The following is a 22755-nucleotide window of genomic DNA, read 5'->3' as shown; positions in this document are numbered from 1 at the left end:
TTGAATGCCTTTTGCATATAATGTCAACTGCACTCTTTATCATCAACTTTGAATTTTTATTCCTGCAAGATATCTTTGCTCTCCTTGGTAATCTTTCTTTCTTTTAGTAGTGCTCTGCCCTTCAGCATTCAGATACTTTACTATCTAAAAACTCATCTGTGTCATTCCGTAACAGCATCAAAGATACCTTGATTTGACTTGTATTTCCTTTCTGCTTCTTTTTTTTAATCTACAAAATACATCAGTCATACAAAAATTTAAGTATGACCTACAGAAGAAGAGAAAAATGAACAATCACGTTTCTACCACCCAGATAAAACAAATGGAATATTCTTAATGTCTTTGAAGCATCCAACATGGCTTCCTTCTTTTATAAGAATCAGCACAGAACTGGTTCTTATGAGGCAAGAGGTTAAAGATGTCCCAAATGTCCAACTTTTCCAAGCTTCTGTACCACTCCATCGTCTCTCACATCGACTACTCTCTCTCCCCTCGGTCCTCTCACTCCCGATTCACAGCAGTGTTTTGTAGAACTCATGAACTGTGTAAAAGAAATGGCTCACGCAGTTGTGGAGGCAGGCAAGTCCCATATTTGTAGGTCAGGCATAGACTTCTCCCTGGCCCTCAGTCTCTGCCCAAAGGCACTCAGCTTTCTTGCTCTGTGGACCAGGAAACCCACTGCACTGTCTCCTTCAGGTGTCTCCTGCCAGTTTCTCTTTCCTTGGTGTGGTGGGCTCTTGGCTTTGCTCTGGAATTGGCTATCTTTTAAGGCAAAACTGATCAGTCCCCTTGGTGGACCACATTACCTTTTGTGCACAGCCTTGCGCGATCATCTGGGTGGGAGTTACAAGACCACAGCAAGAATGGCCATACTAAGTAATTCATCATACCATTCTTCCTCTCTGTTTATTTCTTGAGTCCTTAAATTTGTTCTCAGATCTGAACAATATTTTTCTCTCATTTCATTCATTCTCTTCATTGCTTTGCAACTCTTTCATTTTGTTAACATTGTACTAGCAAAGATCCCTATACCTCTTAAGACAGTTTTGAAGAAACTGTCACACATTACCTCTCTGCTGATTTCCTTTCTTCTAAAGCTATTTCCTTTTCTCCTCACTCAGTCTTCAATGATTTTTCTTTCTTTTTTCATTTTCTAATCTCAATAATTTCGACATTTTTTTGCGTGGATGTTCTCCTCCTCTTGTAGGCTGTGGTTAACATGTTAATTGTATTTTTATGTTTTTTCAAAACATATATGCTTTTCTTCTTAAACTTGGATACTGATCTCTGTATAATAAATAAAACCAAACAAAACCAAACCCATTGCCTTTAAGTTGATTCCGACTTATAGTGACCCTATAGGACAGAGTAGAACTGCCCCATAGGTTTTCCAAGGAACAGCTGGTAGATTCGAACTGCCAACCTTTTGGTTAGCAGCCGAGCTCTTAACCACTGCTCCATCAGAGCTCCTCTCTGTGTAATAGCTCCTATTTAATAATAGCTTAATGTTTTATATTAACATACTAAAATGGATATTCATAATTTATTTATAGAAGCTCTTTGTAATTTATGTTATTAACCCTTTATCTGCCATATATGTCATAAAAGTTATCTTCATAGTTTTATTTATCATGAGTTTAATTTAGTTGGACCCCTGGTGGTGCAGTGGTTAAGAACTTGGCTGCCAACCAAAAGATAAGCAGTTCAGATGCGTCAGCTGCTCCTTGGAAACTCTATGGAGGAGTTCTACTCTGTTCTGTAGAGTCGCTGTGAGTCAGAGTCGACTCAATGGCAGTGGGTTTGGGTTTTGGTTTTTAGTTTAGTTAGTATGCTTTCAAATAATGTTAGCTCAAAACAAATGAGAGGCCATAATTTATAGATTGTTTTTCTTATATGATAGAACAGAATCTGTTTAAATAATTATTAAGTATTAACTTTAAAAAAAATTTTTATTGCGGTTTAAGTGAAAGTTTACAAAGCAAGTCAGTCTCTCATTCAAAAACTTATATACACCTAGGTATATACTCCTGGTTGCTCTCCCTCTAATGAGACAGCACACTCTAAATATTAACTCTTAAAGAACTTGACTTATTCGTTATGTACATTCCTGCAGATTTAAGAAACTGTTAAAAATGACACGAAAGAAGTTAAATGAATATGAAAATGGAGAGCTTAGTTTCCATGGAGATTTGAAAACTAATCAAATTGAAATGGATATTCAGATGGCTATGCTAAAACATAAGGTAATCTTTAATCTGTTTTGGGATCAAAATCACTTAATTTTGGGAAATATAAATCTCTCAATAGTTTGAGCAGTGTAATAAAGTTTTTTCTACCAATTTTATGTACTCAATACCAATGGAAACAACAGCTTTTTGATATATCATTTTTTTATAAAAAGGGCATACATAATGTTGATTCTTTTATGTCTTGACTGTGGCTAGTAATCTAAAGTCAAGCAATACAAGACTCCAGATCACTAGCACCAAATCAGTTTTTTTTTTTTTTGGTAACAGGTTTATCAAGATGTAGTTAACATATCATACAATTCACCAATTTAAAGTGTACAATTCAGTGGCTTTTGGTATACTAACAAAGTTGTACAGTTGTACAGTCATTACCACAATCACTTCTAGAACATTAGAACATTAATTCTTCTATATGTGGATATACAGTTCTCCCAGCACTATTTGTTGAAAACACTATTCTTTTCACATTTAATTATTTTGACACCCTTGTTGGCAATCAGTTGTCCATAAATATGAAGACTTATTTCTGGACTGTTAATTCTTTTCCATTGACCTTTATGCCTGTTCTTATGCTAGTTCACATCAAATTTTATGAGAACTCTTTCCCAGTCATCCTGCATATTACCAGTTCTCTGATGTAATAATAAAAAGTTAGTGTGGTGGAACGTCTTTAACTTTACTCCTGTGGAAATTTTTGCTTTTTGAAGGAGCCTATCGCCAGCATAAGCCCTGTTGACTCTCTGTTGATGGAAAGTCACATTTATGTACAATACAAGGATAGACCCCGTTCCCTTTCTTTTCCCCATTCAAACCTTTAGTGTTTCCCTCTGGGCCTTCCTCTTCACTTTCATTTCCGTCACATCTTGGTCACAGGATCTGCTGACTCATCTGCTAATTACTTCATTATGTTTATTATTAAGTCATTATAATTTATAGAATCCACAGATTTCACCATTGATGAAGGAGAAAATTAAATCTGGGCTGTCAGCTTTCCTCTTTGGAAATGTAGCTAATCCATCATCTCGCAGTTCACAGTTAGTTGCTTTTTTGACCTGGTTCTTGTGTGTAACACTGGTACCAATCCTCTTGGTACAGACCCAACATTCTCGAATATCACACTTCCCTATATCCGTCTTTACTTAAACAAGTAGAAAGAAATACCTAACTATATATCTCAGTATAGAATTCATGGGAGAGATATTTTAGTCCATTCAAAGAAAATTTTCAAGAGCGCAACGCTTAAAAATCAGATAGTATGCAAGCAATTTATTTGAGACAAATTAGTAATTTGAATTTCAGAATTTCAAAGCCAATCTGTATGATATGTAGAAGTATTGTGATACAACATAAAGACGAAATGGTCTTACCTCTTCATACAAACAAGGCTGAAGCACTGTGAATGAGAAATTGTATATAATTTCTTAACATTCAGAGGACATTAGTATTGGCCTTATTACCGAGAAGATTAACAATTGTAGCACCGTAGAAATTCCGAAATACAGGTGCGTGTGCCAATTCTTTAACTGTTACTTACCCCAAATCATGAGCATGAATCTTCATGGCTCTTTGCTATTTGATCTATATGCTGTTTGTTCTACGCTCCTTTTCAGAAGAAATGACCTGTCTGCACCTGAATAGTTTTCTCAGCTTGCTTTCTCCCCTGTAGAACTTGTAAAGTCTAAGGCCTCTTTCTAATTTGTACTGTCTTGATTGATCTCTTTTAGTCCAAGCTAAAAAGTAGTGTTTCTGCTATAACAGTTCCCTTTAAAACTTTGTGAATTTTCCTATGAATTTTATTGGAGTTCACTCCATTAGGAAAGCCACCCTCCCATATTTTTTGAGATAAATTCTTCTCTACCTTGGGCTTCCTATGCTGCTGTAAGAGAATGCCCTTAAGATCTCTAAAGAATTTGGGCTTCACCATGTTTTCCTGACAGCACCCTGGTTTTGATCTTAGCCAGAAGCCATTTCTTCATTTTAACATGATTTGACATGTAGAGAAGCTATGAATGAGAAACAGATAATTTGAACTCAGTAAGTCCTGGTTCCTTTATATTTAACAATCTTTCTTTAGCTTATTTCTCTCCTCTGATACTTTATTTTCAGCTGCTACTTAGCAAGAGCCTGCTTTCTTCCAGATTTTAATTTTTTTTTTTTTAACTTGCCTTTAAGCCCTTCCTGTCAGCCTCTTCAAGGGCTTCCACTAGCAGCCTCTTTGAGGCTCTTTTGGCTTTCAGTCATATTCTTTTCTAGGTCCTCTCAGCTTCTGTCTGCCTCCTGGTCCTAAAGCTGTTTCTACATTGTTTTAGGGTTTTGTTTTCTGGTCCTAAAGCTATTCCTACATGTTTTAGGATTTTGTTTTATTTTTTCATTTTAATGGCAGCATACTACCCTTTGCCAGTTATTTATTGCTACATAATAAGCCACCACAAAACTTAGTATCTCAAAACAATATTTGTTTGGCTCATGAAGCTGCAGTTTAAGCAAGGCTTGGTGGGCCCAGCCCATTTCTTTTCCTACATTAAAATCAGGGTGGGAGGAAAGAGGAAGACTTTCTGCTTAAAGTAACTTACAGACATTTTAAGGAGGAAAGACGACATATGAGACGATCATAGAAAAATGAAAGTATAAAATCAGGTGCAAAAGTTGTGTAGCAAAGATGGTGGCAGTAAATATTTTTTGTGACTTCTTGTGGTTTTAATTTTTTTCTTGATTTTCTGATTAATTCAAGTGTTCATGTTCTAAGACTCTACTATAATACAGAGTACATTTTATTGTGATTAATTTATTTTAAAATTTGATACTGGCTTTGAGTTAGGCAGTTCTCAGCCTACTTCCTTTACTACCAAACCGTATTGTTTTATTCATGCAGATTGATGATCTTACAGCAAAACTAGAAACTTCGTCTTCAAAATGTCTACATCTGGATGCAAAAAATCAAGCTCTTCGACAGGAGTTATTAGCTATGAAAGCAGTACAAAAGAAATGTGAAAAACTAGAGAAGAATAAAAAGAAGTTGGAACAAGAAGTAGTAAACCTCAGAAGTCATCTAGAAATAAATATGATAGACCATGGTCAAATAGAACAGTATAAATGGGAGATTGAAGAAAGAGCAAGGCAGGACGTAGTAGAAAAACTAAAAGAAGTCAATCTGTTTTTACAGGTTAATTTATTTATCTGTAATGTGTTTTAATTCATTGTATTGCATATTGTATGTTGGACATATACGTTGTATGTTTCCCTTACTTCCCTGTCAGCAATTTGTTTTGTAGATTTTTAGAAGGAAAGTGGCATTTTCTTTCCCTTTAAATATGTCAGCTTCCATCACTATTGATCTTTGAGAATAATGATTCTTATTAGGGAATCAACTTGATTATTAAGAGTAGTTGGTGTAAAACAAGACTATTAGGAGGAAAAGAAAAAAGATTTAAAAAATGTACCATACTCTTGGATTATTCTTAAATTATATTGTCCCATTTAAAAAAATTTGAATTGATTCTGTTGTTCTTTGAGTTACCAGACTGCATGAGTAATAGCTTAAGAACTATTCAGCGTTTTTTATAATTCAGATATAACTCAGTTGACACTGATGATAAATATTTTAAACTTCAGCTTTTTTTAACCTATTTAGACTTTTCTCTGAATCACTAAGAACTAAAGGAAAAAAATACATTATAATTTCAAGTTATATAATTATTTAAAAAAATGTATCCTTTTAATTTGTTTTAGACTCAAGCAGCTTCTCAAGAAAACTTAGAGCAGTTAAGAGAGAATAATAATGCTTCAATAAGAAGTCAAATGGAACTCAGAATTAAAGATCTAGAATCTGAAATCTCTAAAATGAAAACTTCCCAAGAAGACTCTAATAAAACAGAATTGGAAAAATACAAGCAACTCTATCTAGAAGAATTAAAAGTTAGAAAAGCATTATCAAATAAACTAAACAAGTAAGTCAAAACAAAGAATCATAGGAAATAAATTTAGCTCATTCATATGCCTCTAAGGCATAACTTTTAGTGAGCCGGTTTCAACAGTTTAGTAAGAAGTGAAAGCTAACTAAACAAGCAAAAAAACCCGTTGCTGTTGAGTGGATTCCAACCTATAGTGACCCCACAGGACAGAGTAGAACTGTCCTGTGGGGTTTCCAAGGAGTGGCTGGTAGATTCTAACTACGGACTTTTTGATTAGCAGCCAAATGCTTAACCTCTGCACCACCAGGGCCCCAGAAAGCTAACTAAAAAAGACAATGTAATTTTGGGAAATAATGTTAGTAAATGAACTTAGTTTTAAAATGTTAGTCCAGGACAGTTTGCATCTCTCCTCTTTTTTACTTAATGTGACTTTATCATTATTTTTTCCTTAATCTCATATAGTAAACCTGATCTGCTAGTTCAAAGCTAATTGTTTTTGAACCTTTATAATTTAAACAAGCTTTATATTATTATAAAATTGCTTGTCACCATTCCTGTAAATAAAAATATTAATGAATTGAACTGTTTTTTGGAAAGATGAGCCCTGGTGGTGCAAACACAGCTTGGATACTAACCGAAAGGTTGGCGGTTCGAACCCACCCAACAGCTCCACAGAGGAAAGATCTGGCAGTCTTCTTCAATAAATATTACAGCCAAGAAAACTCTAGGGGGGCAGTTCTACTGTGTCGGATAGGGTTGCTGTGAGTCTGAATTGACTCGAAGGCACCTAATAACAACCAAACCAGAAACCAAACTCATTGCTGTCAAGCCAGCCTATAGGACAGAGGAGAACCACCTAATAGGGGTTCTGAGGCTGTAATCTTTGTGGAAGCAGATTGCTACATCTTTCTCCCGCAGAGTGGCTAGTGGGTTCAAACTGCCAACCTTCCAGTTAGCAGCCAAGCACTCAACCACTGTGCCACCAGGGCTCCTTCCTAAAAATAATGTGATGTAAATCCAAAAGGTAAAGTACTACAACTCTCAGCACTTTCTGGCACTTTGTAAATGAGCTTTTTGATCTTTGATATCATCACTAGAGGGCCCTTTGAGACAAAGCATCCTTTATTGTTTTTCCAGTCTACATTATGTAAAGGCATACACGTGACAGATTAACATAAACACGAAATCAAATAACAACCAAACCCGTTGCCGTCAAGTTGATTCCGACTCATAGCGACCCTACAGAACAGAGTAGAACTGTCCCATAGAGTTTCCAGGGAGCCCTTGGTGGATTTGGACTGCTGACCTTTTGTTTAGCAGCTCTTAACCACTAGGCCACCGGGGTTTCCAACATAGACATGGAAAGGGAAGTATAATTCACAAAGTGGGTAAAATGATACCTTGATCTGTCTGAGGGGATGTGTGGAAGACAGAAAGGGCAGGTCCCATCTCAGATGCCTTGGTAGCAGTGTTTTGAGCTAATTGCCTTTTTGGAGCTCTTTGAGTTCTTTTTGATTACCAGTTTACGTTATCTTACTCTCCCTTAGCGGTTGTTTCTCTGAATTATTCTTCAACGTAGAGTGCTTAATTTCTCTTGAGTTAATGGAGAAATGTACAAGCGTGATGCAAGCAAATGCTTGAAAATGTGTATTCAAGGGGTGATTTTCCTGATTTCTAAACTGGCTTACTAAGTACAAATATTTCTAATGGCATCTTAAAAAATCTTGTAAGTAAAGCCATTCCAGAAGATAGCAAGTGTTACCTTTTAAACCATGTGTGACACTACAAGCTGTTTCTTTCCGTTTCCTACTTAGTTTGAATTACTTGTTAGTTAGGAATCCTCTTGGAAATAAATGTACATACGTCTCTAGACCAATTTTAAACCTGTAATTGTATGCACGAGATACGTTCTGACACATTTTCAGTGTTAAAACGCTGTTTAATGGGAAATTCCATTTATTATTATGGCAACATTTAAAAATACTGTATGTCATTTAGGAACCACTCAGGGAACAATGAAATACTAATTTGTCTTTTGTAATTGTCACAGGACTAATGAGAGGCTAGCAGAGATCAGTACCAAACTTCTTGTGGAGAAACAACAGAACAGGTCTTTACTTAGCACTCTTACGACCAGACCCGTCCTGGAGCCACCTTGTGTTGGAAATGTTAACAGTAGTTTAGTGCTCAATAGAAATCTTATTCCCAGAGAAAATTTAGCGATTCCTACCTCAAGCCCACGGCCTTCAAATAACAGCATGGAGACCTACTTGACTAAGGTTTGTTACGTTATATTTTTTCTTACATTTTTTGATTTGGTGAAGTACTGAGCTGTTTAATTGATTTATGCATTTTAAGTAAAGGTCATAATTACCTGTGTAAGAAGGAGACTGAAATTTCACTTTTTTCTTTTTTTTTTGTCTAAGTTCCTGGATTTCTCTTACTTTAAGGAAACCAGTTATAATAAATTATTTCTCCAGTGTCTGATTCAGTTGTATTGGTTGTTGAAGTGAGCTTTCTCCACATTCATAACATTTAGCATTTATCACATCTTCCACCATTTCATGGAGTTTAACCTTGCCACTTGCCACCATTGTAGTGCTGATGTGTAGTGCTGTTAGCTATGTGCTGTTAATCTGTGAAGCATCTCAGAACATGGATGAATCTGGGGGGCATTGTGCTGAATGAAATCAGTCAGTCACAAAAGGACAAATACTGTATGAGACCACCGTTATAAAAACTCATGAAAATGTTTACATACAAAAACAATCTTTTTTTTTAATAATTTTTATGGTGCTTTAAGTGAAAGTTTACAAATCAAGTCAGTCTCTCAAACATAAACTTACATACACCTTACTACATACTCCCAGTTACTCTCCCCACAGTGAGACAGCCCGCTCCCTCCTACCACTCTCTGTTTTCGTGTCCATTTTGCCAGCTTAAGAAACAATCTTTGATGGTTACGATGGTTTGCTAATTTTTAGTTTCAGATTTCATGTTCTAGTGGGAAGTTTTGCCCTATATATCAGAAGTAATTTTACAGTTTTATTGGTTTCTAATTCAGTGATATATTATTATAAAATATAGAAGTTAACATTAGCCTGAACAGATAGATCACTGGTAGATTTTATAGCACATAGAACTCTTTTCTCAGAAGAATTCTTTTCTAATAAGTCAAACTTAAAAATTCATTCCAATTTTATAAAAGCTGTGATGTCACTGGTTTAAAAAATGTTTATGTTCAAGGCTTTCCTAGTACTTGTGTTCATACCCAATGCCTGACAGCATGCATGGTGAGTACCCCTCAGTAAATGCTTTTAAATCTGTGCCAAATAGGAAGATTCATTTTACATGGATTTTGGATTTTTGCTACATTACTGACACTTTTAAAACTTTTTAATGATTTATTTAAGAAATGTTTCCATTTCTCAGATGTCCATTTAATTTAGCAATAAAACTCTTTTCCTAAATGTTGTTATATACATATGTCAAAACTAAAACAATATTCATAAGACTTTAACTTTTTATATGACAGAACATTGTGTCCTGACAGAATATTGAGTCACATTTCTTCCTAACTAAAAACAGACTCTCTGTTTACATCACCAAGGCAAAGCCTCTCTATTCTGAATTTGAACTCTGGCTTCTATATATTTGCTTATTTCATATAAATGAGATCATACGGTATTTGTCCTTTTGCAGCTGACGTATTTTGCTCAGCATAATGCTTTCAGGGTTCACCCACGTTGTGGCATGTATCAGGACTTTATTTCTCTTTATGGCTGAGTAATATTCCATTGTATGTATGTACCACATTTTGTTTATCCATTCATGTGTTGATGGACATTTTGGTTGTTTCCATCTTTAGCCGTTGTGATAAGTGCTGCAGTGGACAGTGGTGTGCAGGTTTCTGTTTGCGTTCTTGCTTTAGCTTCTTCTGAGTATGTAGATAAGATTGGGATTGCTGCGTCATATAGTGCTGTTATAACAGAAATACCACAAGTGGATGGCTTTAACAAAGAGAAATTTATTTCCTAACAGTATAAAAAAAAAACAGTATAGTAGGCTAAAAGTCCAAATTCAGGGTGTCAACTCCAGGGGAAGGCTTTCTGTCTCTGGCAGCCTTCTCATCAATCTTCTCCCGGACTAGGAGCTTCTCTGCACAGGGACCTCAGGTCCAAAGGATGCACTCTGCTCCTGGTACTGCTTTCTTGGTGGTATCAGGGTCCCCCCTTTTCTGCTCGCTTCCCTTTCCCTTTTATCTTTTGAGAGATAAAAGGTGGTGCAGGCCATAGCCCAGGGAGACTCCTCTGACATTGGATCGGGGATATGACCTGGGTAACGGTGTTTGTTAAAATCCCACCCTAATCCTCTCTAACATAACATCACAGTCACGAAGTGGAGGACAACCACACACTACTGGGAACCATGGGCTAACCAAATTGACACATGTTTTTGGGGGACACAGTTCAGTCCATGACAATATGGTAGTTCTGTGTTCAGCTTTTTGAGGAACTGCAAAAGTGTTTTCCACAGCAGCTGTATCATTTTACATTCCCACCAGCAATGAATGAGGGTTCCAGTTTCTCCACAGCTTTGTCAACATCTTTAGTTTCCTATTTTTTTGATCATTCTAATGGAGGTGAAGTTGGTATCTCATTGTGGTTTTGATTTCCATATCTCTAGTGGCAAATGACATTGAGCATCTATTCACGTACTTGTTGGCCATTTGAACATCCTCTTTGGTGAAATGTCTATTCACGTCTTATGCCCATTTTTTAAATTGGGTTGTTTGTCTTTTTTGTTGTTAAGTTGTAGAAGTTTTTCTTACGTGTTTTGGATATTAGACCCAGATATATGATTTCAAAAATCTTCTCCCAATCTGTAGGTTGTCTTTTCACTTTGTTAGTAAAGTCCTTTGATGAACAAAAGTATTTAATAGTAATTTATGAGGTCCCATTGGTCTGTTTTGTCTTTTGCTACTCCTGGTTTTGTTGACATATCAGATAATGTATCATTAAAAACTAGGTCCAGTAGCCATGCCCCTATATTTTCTTCTAAGAATTTTATGGGTTTAATTTTAATAATTAGGTACATGATCCATTTTGAATTGGTTTTTGTATATGGAGTGAGGTATGATTCCTGATTCATTCTTTTGCATGTCTGAATTTTAACTCTAATCAAACTACTATAATAGTCGTGCTAATTACTCATAAGGCAATGGCAGACTTATAATAAAATATTTTGTAATATCAGTTATATGCTGTGTATAATTCCTCATGTCTCCACTTCATTTTACCTACTTAGATACCCAGTAGTTTTTTTATGAAAGATTCAGATAATTTCTCATTTTCTTCCACTTCTTTTTGTTTCCTTCATTTTTTCACTTCATTACAAGGTTCTTAAATGTCTGTATGGCTGTGTACTTAATTCTGCAGCTCCTTGATCAAAAAAAAAAAAACAAAAAAAAAAACCCTCAGTTAGTTTCTCTGTAGCAAAATACATATATTAGATATGTGTGTTTAATATTTACAAACTGAAAGTATAATTTTACTTATTAATTTATTTGCCGTTGGATATTCATTTGTGAAGAATGGGAATTCCCAAACACTTAATTGTATTCAGGAGGAACCTGTACGTAGATCAAGAGGCAATTGTTCAGACAGAACAAGGGGATACTGCGTAGTTTAAAGTCAGGAATGGTGTGCATCAGGGTTGTATCCTTTCACCATACCTATTCAGTCTGTAGGCTGAGCAAATAATCCCAGAAGCTGGACTATATGAAGAAGAACCGGGCATCAGGATTGGAGGAAGACTCATTAACAGCCTTTGATATGCAGATGACACAACCTTACTTTCTGAAAGTGAAGAGGACTTAAAGCACTTACTGGTGAAGATCAAAGACCACAGCCTTCAGTATGGATTACACCTCAACAAAAAAAAACAAAAGTTCTCACAACTGGACCAATAAGCAACATCATGATAAACAGAGAAAAGATTGAAGTTGTCAAGGATTTCCTTTTATTTGGATCCATAATCAACAGCCATGGAAGCAGCAGTCAAGAAATCAAAAGATACATTGCATTGGGCGCATCCGCTGCAAAGAACCTCTTTAAAATGTTGAAAAGCAAAGATTTCACCTTGAAGACTAAGGCGTGCCTGACCCAAGCCATGGTATTTTCAATCACGTCATACGCATGTGAAAGCTGGACGATGGATAAGAAAGATCAAAGAAGAATTGACACTTTTGACTTATGGTGTTGTCAAAGAATATTGAATATACTGGGGGCTGCCAAAAGAATGAACAAATCTGTCTTGGAAGAAGTACAACCAGAATGCTTCTTAGAAGCAAGGATGGTGAGACAGCGTTTTTCGTACTTTGAACATGTCAGGAGGAATCAGTCCCTGGAGAAGGACTTCACACTTGGTAAAGTACAGGGTCAGCGGAAAAAAGGAAGTCCCTCAATAAGAGGGATTGGTAGAGTGGCTGCAGAAATGGGCTCAAGCATAACAATGATTGTGAGCATGGTGCAGAACCTGGCAGTGTTTCATTCTGTGGTACATAGGGTCGCTATGAGTTGGAGCCGACTCGATGGCACCTAAAAACAACAGCAAATTGTGATGGCCTAAATGGATAAAATTACCTTGGTTTCATTATGTTTGAGTGAATCATATTTATTTTTATAACTTTTGAGTACTTCCTTAAGTTAGAGAAGGATACCAAATTTTAATTTAAAAGTATCAATATTTAAAAATTTGTTATGGGAAATGTATTAACTGAAAGTGTGTGTGTGTATGTGTGTGTGTTGGGGGAATGTATGTATGTCTTTATCAAACTGGTCCCGAAAAAAGAATGCAACATTGTTTTCCAGCCTGTAATCTCAACTTTAATGTTAGCCTGTGAATAAATTATTGTTGAATGAATGAACATATATGTGTATTCATTGTGTCTTGCCATTCTTATTGATTTCACTATATTTCCCTTTATAAAACATCCCTTTCAACTCCCCCTCTTTAAAGTGAGGGTTGTTTTGAAGAGTATGCATTTAAGATTATAGAGTCAGGGAAGAAGAAAGCATTTCTATAAGGGTTGCGTAGTCATCTTTCTTGTCAGAGTAGGCAGCAGATGGCACTCATCTTCCCCTTCTGAGTTCAGAACAGAGGAATCAGACAGATGGAGAGCAATATATTAGCTTTATCACTAACATACAATAACTGAGTGGAGGGTATGGCTTAGATGAGCAGCCATGGTAGGCTTCCAAATACCTCATACTGAATTAGACACTTACAGAATTGTGAGCAGAGGAAACAACTGCTTGACACCTCCACCAAAGACAGATTGGTTACTACACAGATGAGAGCAGACCTGAATTTATGTTACTGTGGGCAGGCTCATCTTTTTAAAGAAGAGAATTCAGAAAATACAAAGCCAAGCAAGCAGTCTCAGTTCCTTCCTCCAAACTCACCCATTAAGTAAGTCTCTCCATCTCTCGTGAGGAGATGATTAATGCTCTCAGATGCTAACCAAGCCTGGAGGTTCAAGTCCACCCAGAGGTGCCTTGGAAGAAAGACCTGGTGATCTATTTCTGAAAAATCAGCCACTGAAAATCCTATGAAAAAAAAAGGAAGGAAACCCTATGGAGCACAGTTCTATTCTGAAACACATGGGGTCTCCATGAGTTGTAATTGACTCTACAGCAGCCAGCTCATGGGGAAGTTAGGGGGAACTTGAGGGCAGAGAAATGAAGGTTGTCCTGTAACATTCCTGACTGGATATAAATTGTAATTGAGATTAAGCCCATTTTTTTTTTTTTTTTGTACATAGCTAATGATGACAGGTTGGACAGAAATATGGTAGCTGGTAAAGGAAAATTTGCTTTGTGTTTTAAATTTTGCTATAAAGACCCACAACTTGGACAATTCACTTGTCAATGGATTTTGGTAAATCAGGTTTTATTTGGAGAATGTTAGTTGTTTTAAGAAAGAATCTTCTCAGTTTTTTAGCTCTCTTTTTTCAACTGAAGATTTTCTTATTCAGGTTCCCATCCTGTGGTTTAAAAAACATGTACTTGATAAAAAGAGTATATTGATTGCGACTAGCAGAGGTTGTGTTGTTGGTCTTTGTTCATTTATTTTTATTCATAGCTTTAGAATTTACAATTTAGAGCTGCTCTTTTATGTCTCATGCTTGTATGTTATTGAGCTACATGACAAAGTTTTACGTGTTTATTTCTCTAAGTTATATTTAACTATGTATTTTTCCTGAATATGAGGAAATAGCTAGCGTAGTAGAACTCGGGGCTTAGTTATAAGACGTAAAACCCATTCCTGGCCTACAGCTAATTGGCTTTATGACCTCAGACAAACTATAATCTCTCTGAGGCTATATATCCTCTTATGTAAAATTAAGGACTTTGACTAAATCGGTGGTTTTCATACTTAAAAAAAAAAATAGACCTTTTTTTTTTTAAAGGAAATTTCATGAAACCATATTAAATAAAACAGATAAAAGTAGATCTGTTCTGGCTGAAGCAGGGATGGAGGCTCTGAAGCGATAACTTCCTTATTCCATAATCCTGCGGTGACTCCTATAGAACCTTAGATTTCTGTGGGACATAGTTTGAAAACTAGGTATCAGAGAATCCTTCCAGTTAGCTAAAATTCATTGATACAGTATTCTGCTGTGTTATAATTTTGTCATCTTATATTTTTGAAAATATACCTGACCTCCCTTACCCAAAGACAGTTATTCATAGCTGTCTTTCATGTTGTATTTTGTGCTGTTGTCACAAAAATGTTATGGAAAATACTCTCTCAAAATATTGGGAAACATGTTAGCCAAAAAACTTGCCTGTCTTCACACCTAAAATTTCTAAGGGCATTGGATATCACACTATCATTATCACTGCAAAGTGTTTATTATATTCACTATACTATTTTAGATACTGTTTTGGGCAGTTAGTGAAAGCATATCATTTATAAGAAAAATTTAAATAAGAACAATGTATATTTTCTATGAATTTGTCTGCCTTTTCCATGAATTTGTCTATTTTTTCCTTATTTTTGTCTGCTTTTTGTATCAACTCTTGTATGGCTCTGAATATTAGAGATTTGAATTTCCTGTCAGGTAGTTCTGATGCCTTTTCTTCTGGAAAATCATTTGGTGTTTTATTTTGGATGCCTACTAGAACCGTCCTGTCTTTTTAAAAATATGTTTTGATATGGTTTGCTGTCTTTGGGACATTCAGTAGTTATTTTCATTTATTGATGGTAGATCTGTTTGTTTCATCCTGGTTTTTTTATTTGGTTATGTCTGAGCAGGTGGGCTGTGCATTCTTTGTTGTTTGCTCATCTGTGGTCATGCTACTTTTCACCTCCATGTCCAATGGGCAGGGCCAGTCGCTCAGCAATCGTGCGACAGGGCAGGTCCAGCTGAAGGGGAGAGGCTGGGATGGGTTGTTTGTGGTACATACTGGGGCTGACAGGGTGAGCTGGGGGTCATTGCAGGGTAGTGCCTGTGCTGCTTGGGGATGCCGTGCTCAGTACGTGTTGCAGATGGGCACTAGGGAGGGGGAGGAGGGAAGTTGTGATGTTTGGAGCTGTGTTTGTTATGGGAAAGAAGAGAGAGAGGAGAGAGAAACAGGAGCAAAAAATAAAATAAGAAGCACTGAGGGAGCCTGCCGTTGGAGTGGAGAGATGAGAAACCAAGAAATGAAGAAAAAAAGAAAATAAATAAAAGTAAAAATTAAAAAATGCCCACAGAGATTCCACCGTTGTGGCTGCTCAGACTGGGGAAGCGGCTTCCAAGCTGCGCAGTACGGCCCGGCTAGAAGGGGTGGAGAAGGCACATAGCACCAGGTATTCAGGAGATAGAAGAAGGTAAGTATAAAGAGACGAGAAACTGAGAAATGAAGAAAAATAAAAGGGAAAAAAGAAAGAAAACAAGCAAAAAAAAAAAAAAAAAGCCCGCAAGGATCCCACCAGTGTGGCAGTGTGGACCGTGGACTGGGAAGGCAGTTCCCCAGCCAAGTGGTGCTTCACAGCCTGTCAAGAAAAAGCAAAGCTGGCACACAGAGTCAGGTGTTAAAGAGAAAGGAGGGGGAAGAAGTGAGGGGCTGGGAAGAAACCAAAAGAAGTAAAAAAAAAAGCAACACCAGCAACAAAGAAATGGCACTGAAGTAGCTGACTGGTGTGGGTGGGTTGAATCTGCATGGCACAGAGCCAGCGCCTCCCAGGCAGTGGTTAGTAGCCCTGCAGAGAAGTGGTGGAGGTTGAGCAGGGGGAGGAGGGCTAGGGGATGGGAAAGCATGTATCACTGGTTACCGAGTGCTCTGTCTCCTGCTGGGAACTCCGTGAATCTGCTCTCCCAAACTCCCTGTCTGCCAGTTTCCGACAGGATTCCAAGATGGCGAATCTGTGCTGCATTAGCTGATAGGGGACCTCTGCATGTATCCCTCTTCGCTCTCTGTTCTCTGTCAGTTTCTTATTCCATTTGGTGCTTGGTGGAGCTCTTTGTCCCTTCATTTGACGCAGAGGGTTCCAGAATTGACGTTTGTCTCCGTTTACTTCGGTTTTCGAGTCTTTGCTGTGGAGGAATGGCGTAATGCTTTTGCCTATAGTCCCATGTGGGCTCTGCCTCAAATAAGAACACTCTAGATGGAGATGCTTGCATGATAGTTTGAAATAGTCCCACACATTTCATAATTAAGTAGATAAATATAACTATATAAATATAAATGTTTAAAAAGAAAACTGGCCCTAATTTCTGAAAAGGAAAAGTTACAATTAAAGAATTGTATGTATTTTTTGTTCCTAATTCTAGAAAGTCATGAATCAAAGAAACTAAATTTGAAAACTGATTTTCTGTATCTTTGTGTTCAGATGAATTAAGTGTTACGGCCATGATACAGATGTCATAATATTTTTGCTCTATCTTTTGCCAGTAGAATTTTCACTTGACATTAAAACAGTACCGCTTTCTTCATCTTATGTACTTAAGACCCTGTGCTGAAATATTAATATTACAGAATGTAGTTTAAGATTTTAATTTCTAAAGGTACCAAATGGAAAGTTCATTTCATTTTTAAAGAAAAATCTGTTAAAATAAAAACTGATTTAACTTTTATAAAAGCTAATGTTTTGCTAAGAATTGCAAAGTAATGCATTCAGTGTAAAATGTGACTTGAATTAATCTTTGTACCAGTAAGCTCAAACACTGCTCTTCTGAAATGATGTACAATCATTAGGCCAATATTTGCATTTTTGTTAGATTAATTTAAGCAACATTTTATATATTTTTCTCTGTTACCTAAAATTAAAATAAGCAGGAAATTTATTTAATTTGTGATTAATACTCTTAGTTGGAATCGTCTCGGCAGCAACATGTTTTTATTGTTCTATCAATTCTCAAGTTCTATTCTCTCAAGTATTTTTTAAATAAAAAAAAAAAAATTGTCATTCAGTTGATTCCGACTCATTGCGACCCTATAAACCAAAAAAACCAAACCCACTGCCGTCGAGTTGATTCCGACTCATAGCAACCCTATAGGACAAAGTAGAACTGCCCCATAGAGTTTTCAAGGAGTGCCTGGCGGATTTGAACTGCCAACCTCTTGGTTAGCAGCAGACCTCTTGGTTAGCAGCCATAGTACTTAATCACTACACCACCAGGGTTTCCTGCGACCCTATAGGACAGAGTAAGACTGCCCCATAGGGTTTCCAAGGAGTGGCTGGTGGATTCAAGCTGCTGACCTTTTGATCAGCAGCCAAACCCTTAACTGCTATACCGTCAGGGATCCGTTATTTAAATTACAAAGCCCTAGTGGCTCCTTCGTTAAGAGCTTGTCTGCTGACCAAAAGGTCTGCAGTTTTGAATCTACCAGCCGCTCCTTGGAAACCCCGTGGGGCAGTCCTGCTCTGGTCTGTAGGGTCTCTGTGAGTCGGAATAGACTCAACGGCAACAGGTTTGGTTTTTTGGTGTTATCCCTACCATATTGTCTCTTATTTAATGTAAACGTTATAAATAATCTTTGACTTATTTCAGATGCAGCAGGAGTTGGAAAAAAATATAACTAGAGAACTAGAAGAAGGTATGTTGACAAAATTTATGAATTTAGATGCTGATTTCTGAAATAAACTGTAGATAGTAATAGCATCCTTTCATTGTTTGGGTAATAGAAACTATGTTAAATATTTCTTTATACGCATCTAATGAAAGACAATAAAGCATAATCACTCGTAATGAAGAATTATTCCCAATACGTTCATCATGTTCCATATCTTTAAAAAACCTTAAAAAGCCTGAGTCCCTTTTTATTTCTTGCCCCACCCTTCCTTGTCTTCTGCCCTTCCTGTGACCTGTCAGCCTGCCCTTCCTGAGACCTGTCTGCCTGCACACTGAAATTCCTCTCAGGGAATATAGGCACCAGCAAGCTCTGACGTTTCTGGTAGCAATAAAAGGCCCAAAAGATAGACTAATTTAGTACTAGTCACGCAATTACAATTCAAACAGGCCTCACTTGACAGGTGACATTTAAAATCTGATCATTCGCTTTGTCGTTGGTTTCCTTTTGCCCTCAGAATAAATTGCAGATTCCTTATCGTGGATTAAAGACACTCAGATCAGTTTGGTTCTTGCCAAGTTATTCAGGCTTATCTCTTGCCACTTACCCTTACTCTCCCACTTTGGTCTAGCATCTAGCCAAACTAGACTCTTTATAGTTCCACAGTGTTCTTCTCACCTCTAGCTCTGCGTATGCCTCTTCCCTCTATCTGGCATAACTTTTACTTGTCTTTCAGGTGTCAACTTACATATCACCTCTGTATTATTGACATAAACCTGGGATAGATGTCCCTGCTGTGTGTTCCAGTAGTACCCCCCCCCTTTTTTTTTTTTTTTACCTATCTTAAGTCAGAATTGACTCCATGGCAATGAAGTTTGGTTTTTGGTTTTCCATAACATATATGACCCTTTCTGCAAATTGCCTGTTCATCTGTATTTTTTTCAGGTTATAGTATACAGTTGTGTCATTTTTATCATGTAATTCCGGCACTTGTCATACAGAGTACCTTAGCACATGGTTATTGAATAAATGAATGAAGATTAAGAAAACTAGAAGTCCTGATACTTAACCACAATGACAATTCAGTGTGCAAATATGGATAATTATATTTAATAGTAATCTCATCTTTTGTACTGTAGTCATGTGTACATATTTTTCAGTTTTACTAACACTGATAAAGTTCTCAACTTTTTCTTCACTGGCTCATACTTAGTTAACTATGAAGTATTTTAGAAAATATAATCTTTCTTTTTCTTTCTAGCTGCTGCTGAATTTGAATCTGGATCCTGTAGAGCTTCTCCTCTAGGATCTACCGATGAGTCAAATCTAAATCAAGATCTAGTTTTGAAAACGTCACAAGAATATGTACAAATTTTGAAGAAAAATTATATGATCTGAAAGATAAATAATAAAAATTTATTTATTGGGCTGTTTACATAACATTTTAATGGTTTGCCATTCAATATATGACATGTTGTAAATCTTTATTAAAGGAAACTATTTTTGTACCACGTGTGGTTATAAAAATTTATGTCGTATTTTAAACTGTATTTCTTGGCATCTGTAACTTCAAAAATGATTATGCAAATGAAAACCAGCATTATTGAGTTTTATGTACTGAAAATCAATTATCAAAAGTCAGTTGGCCGTTGAGTCAGTTTTGACTCAGGGCAGCCCCATGTGTCAGCGCAGAGCTGTGTCCACAGGGCTTTCAGTAGCTGGCTTTCTGGATGTGGATTGCCAATACTTTCTTCTGAGGCATCTCTGCATGGACCAGAACCTCCAGCCTTTCAGTTAGTAGCCAAGCACATTAACTGTTAGCATCATCCAGGGACTTTACGTGCTCAAGCTGCCCAAAATGCCAGCTGTTTATATAGCACTCAAACGACGAAATTGTCATTAATTCTTCAGTGAAGTTAGCTGATCACTTCTTTGTATTTTCCAATTTTCATCGCTATATCTGGACCTAAAGATTTAGACAGACAACATTTTGATATATTGCAGCTATGTCCATTTCAATGCTTGGAGGTATTAGAGTTGTTATAGCGCTATCAAACTTATGTCTAATTTTAATTTTAAACACTGATTTGTAGATCTCTGTCCTGTAGGATTGCTGAGTCGGAATCGACTAGATGGCAACGGGTTTGGTTTTTGGGTTCTTATGGAGAATTAAGGTTTGCCCAGAATTTTCACCTTTTCAAGTTATAATTTTTTTTATTACCTCTTTGAAAAAATTTGTAAAATTAGAGAAAAGTTGCAAGTTTTAGTACAAAGAGCTTTTTCCCCCTGAACCATTTTTTGAGAGTAAATTGCTGACGTTTCCCATCACCCGTGGTTACTTTAGTATGTATTTCCTACCAATAGGGATAGCCTGCATGACTACAATACAACCAGAAAATTACCATTAATTCAACCTATCATTTAATTCTTGGATTCTTTTTAAGTTTTGCCACTTGTCTACCGTGCCATTTATAGGAGAAGGATTCAGTTCAGAATCATGGATTGTATTTAGTTATCGGTCTCTTTAGTTGTCTTCAATCTGGAATAGGCCCTCAGTCTTTCCTTGACTTTCCAGAATGTCCTTGACTTTGCCAAGACTTTCCTTGACTTCAATCTTAAATTAAAGCCGGTAATGTAGACTGTTCCTCAATGTTTATTTTTCTGATATTTCCTTCTGATTTGATTCAGATTATATGTTTTTGGTAAGAATAATTGCAGAAATGATTCTGTAATCTTCTCATCGCATCCTGTCATTCATTCAACCCACAATTTTAATTTGTCCTGTTACTGGTGATATTAACATTGATCACTTCAGGTGGTATCTGCCTAGCTTCTCCCTAGTGTTACTTTTTCACTTTGTAATTAGTAAGCGTTTTGTGGGAGCTCATGTGACACAATGCGGATATCTCTGTTCCTCCTCAAACTTGCCATTTGTTTGTTTAGTTCTAGCAATATGGATTCGTGGTTTAGTTTATTCAGTGGTTTATAACTTTAAGATAAACTTTTCTTTTATAACTGGTCAGTTTTGAAAATTTCAGACTTAAAGAAAAGTTGCATGAATAGTACAAAGAATTCCTGGATACCATTTCCCAAATGTGAGCATTTTACATTTGCTTTATCCTTTCTCCTCCTTCTCCCCTTCTCTTTCTAGATAAATATAAATACAGATATATAATATAGGTGTTTTTTTCTGAACTGTTTGTAAGTTACAGACATAAAGCCTCTTTACTACTAAATACTTCAATGTGTATTTCCTAAACAAGGAATATCTTATATAACTACAGTATAATTATCAAAATCAGGAAATTAAAATTGGTTCATTATTACCTCAATAATGTATTCAGTTGTCCTGTTTCTTCACTTTTATTTAATTTGGGACAGTTTCTGAGTCATTTGATTTTCATGACTGGTACTTTTTTTTTGTGCTTTATTGAAAGTTTACAGCACAAATTAGTTTCTCATTCAAAAATTTATACACAAATTGTTTTGTGACATTGGTTGCAATCCCTGCAGTGTGTCAGCACTCTCTCCCTTTCCCTTTCTACTCTGGGTGCTCAGTGTCCATCCAATTTTCCTGTCCACCTTACCTCATCTTGGCAGGTGTTGCCCATTTGGTCTTGTATACTTGATTGAACTAAGAAGCATGTTCCTCATGTGTTATTGTTTTAGAGGCCTGTCTAATCTTTGGCTAGAAGGTAGACTTCGGGAGTAGCTTCACTTCTGAGTTAGCAGGGTGTCAGGTGGCCATAGTCTCAGAGGTTCCTCCAGTCACCATGAGAGCAATAAAGTCTGGACTTTTTTTTGTGAATTTGAATTTTCTATATTTTTCTCCCACTCTGTCCGGATGACCTGTATACTTTTGAAGAGTATATACGTCAGTCATTTTGTAGGCTCTCTTGTAGTTTGGGTTCATATGATGCTTCCCTCTGACTAGATTCACATTATGCCATTTGGGCAGGAATACCACAGAAGTGATGCTGAGTTCTTCTCACGCTTCATATCTGGACTCACATATTGCCGTTAGTATCATTACTGGCAATGCCAACGTTGGTCACTTGGTTAAGGAGTATCTATAGGTTTGTCCACTGTAAAGTTACTATTTACCCTTTGTATTTCATAAGCATCTTGTGTGTGGAGATACTTTGAAACTCAGTATCTGCTTATTGTTAGTTGCCTTTGAGTCGATTCAGACTCGGTGGCAACCTCATGTGTGCAAAGTAGAAATGCACAGGCCTGTCTTCCAGTGTACCTCTAGGTGAGTTTGAACTGCCACCCTTATGGCTAGTAGTCCAGAGCTTAACTGTGCCATGTAGGGACATTGATATCTGCTTATTCGTCAAATTTTCACCCACTAGGTTTAGCATCCGTTGATTCTTGCTTGAATGATTATTATATTGATTGCCAAGTAGTGATCTTCTTACTCCATCATTCCTTCTACATTGATAGATAAATAAAAGAAAAGACAAGCAAACAAATAAATGAGGGAGAAGAGAAAGCTTTTTATTTTGGTGTTCAAATTGGCCCAGATTAGGC

At 36.7% G+C, this 22755-nt stretch overlaps 1 protein-coding gene across 14 annotated transcripts in view; it reads left to right on the top strand.

Moving 5' to 3' along the window:
• The window catches only part of ANKRD26 (ankyrin repeat domain containing 26), an 88600-nt gene extending 68951 nt beyond the window's left edge, over positions 1-19649 (top strand). For 11 of the 14 annotated variants that reach the window (XM_049881775.1, XM_049881774.1, XM_049881773.1 and 8 more), the window contains 6 exons: positions 2114-2243; positions 5122-5412; positions 5979-6196; positions 8211-8439; positions 18204-18249; positions 19484-19649. In XM_049881775.1, coding sequence (XP_049737732.1) covers positions 2114-2243; positions 5122-5412; positions 5979-6196; positions 8211-8439; positions 18204-18249; positions 19484-19620 — 1051 coding nt within the window. In that variant the 3' untranslated portion in view covers positions 19621-19649. Of the gene's footprint in view, positions 1-2113; positions 2244-5121; positions 5413-5978; positions 6197-8210; positions 8440-11902; positions 14074-18203; positions 18250-19483 lie in introns of those variants that run through there. The other 3 variants (XM_049881766.1, XM_049881767.1, XM_049881769.1) reach the window with 3 other exon arrangements.
• Positions 19650-22755: the final 3106 nt, after the last annotated feature.

The sequence above is a fragment of the Elephas maximus genome, chromosome 4, assembly GCF_024166365.1.
Source record: "Elephas maximus indicus isolate mEleMax1 chromosome 4, mEleMax1 primary haplotype, whole genome shotgun sequence".
Lineage (NCBI taxonomy): Eukaryota > Metazoa > Chordata > Mammalia > Proboscidea > Elephantidae > Elephas > Elephas maximus.
This window is presented reverse-complemented; position numbering and strand designations above follow the sequence as displayed.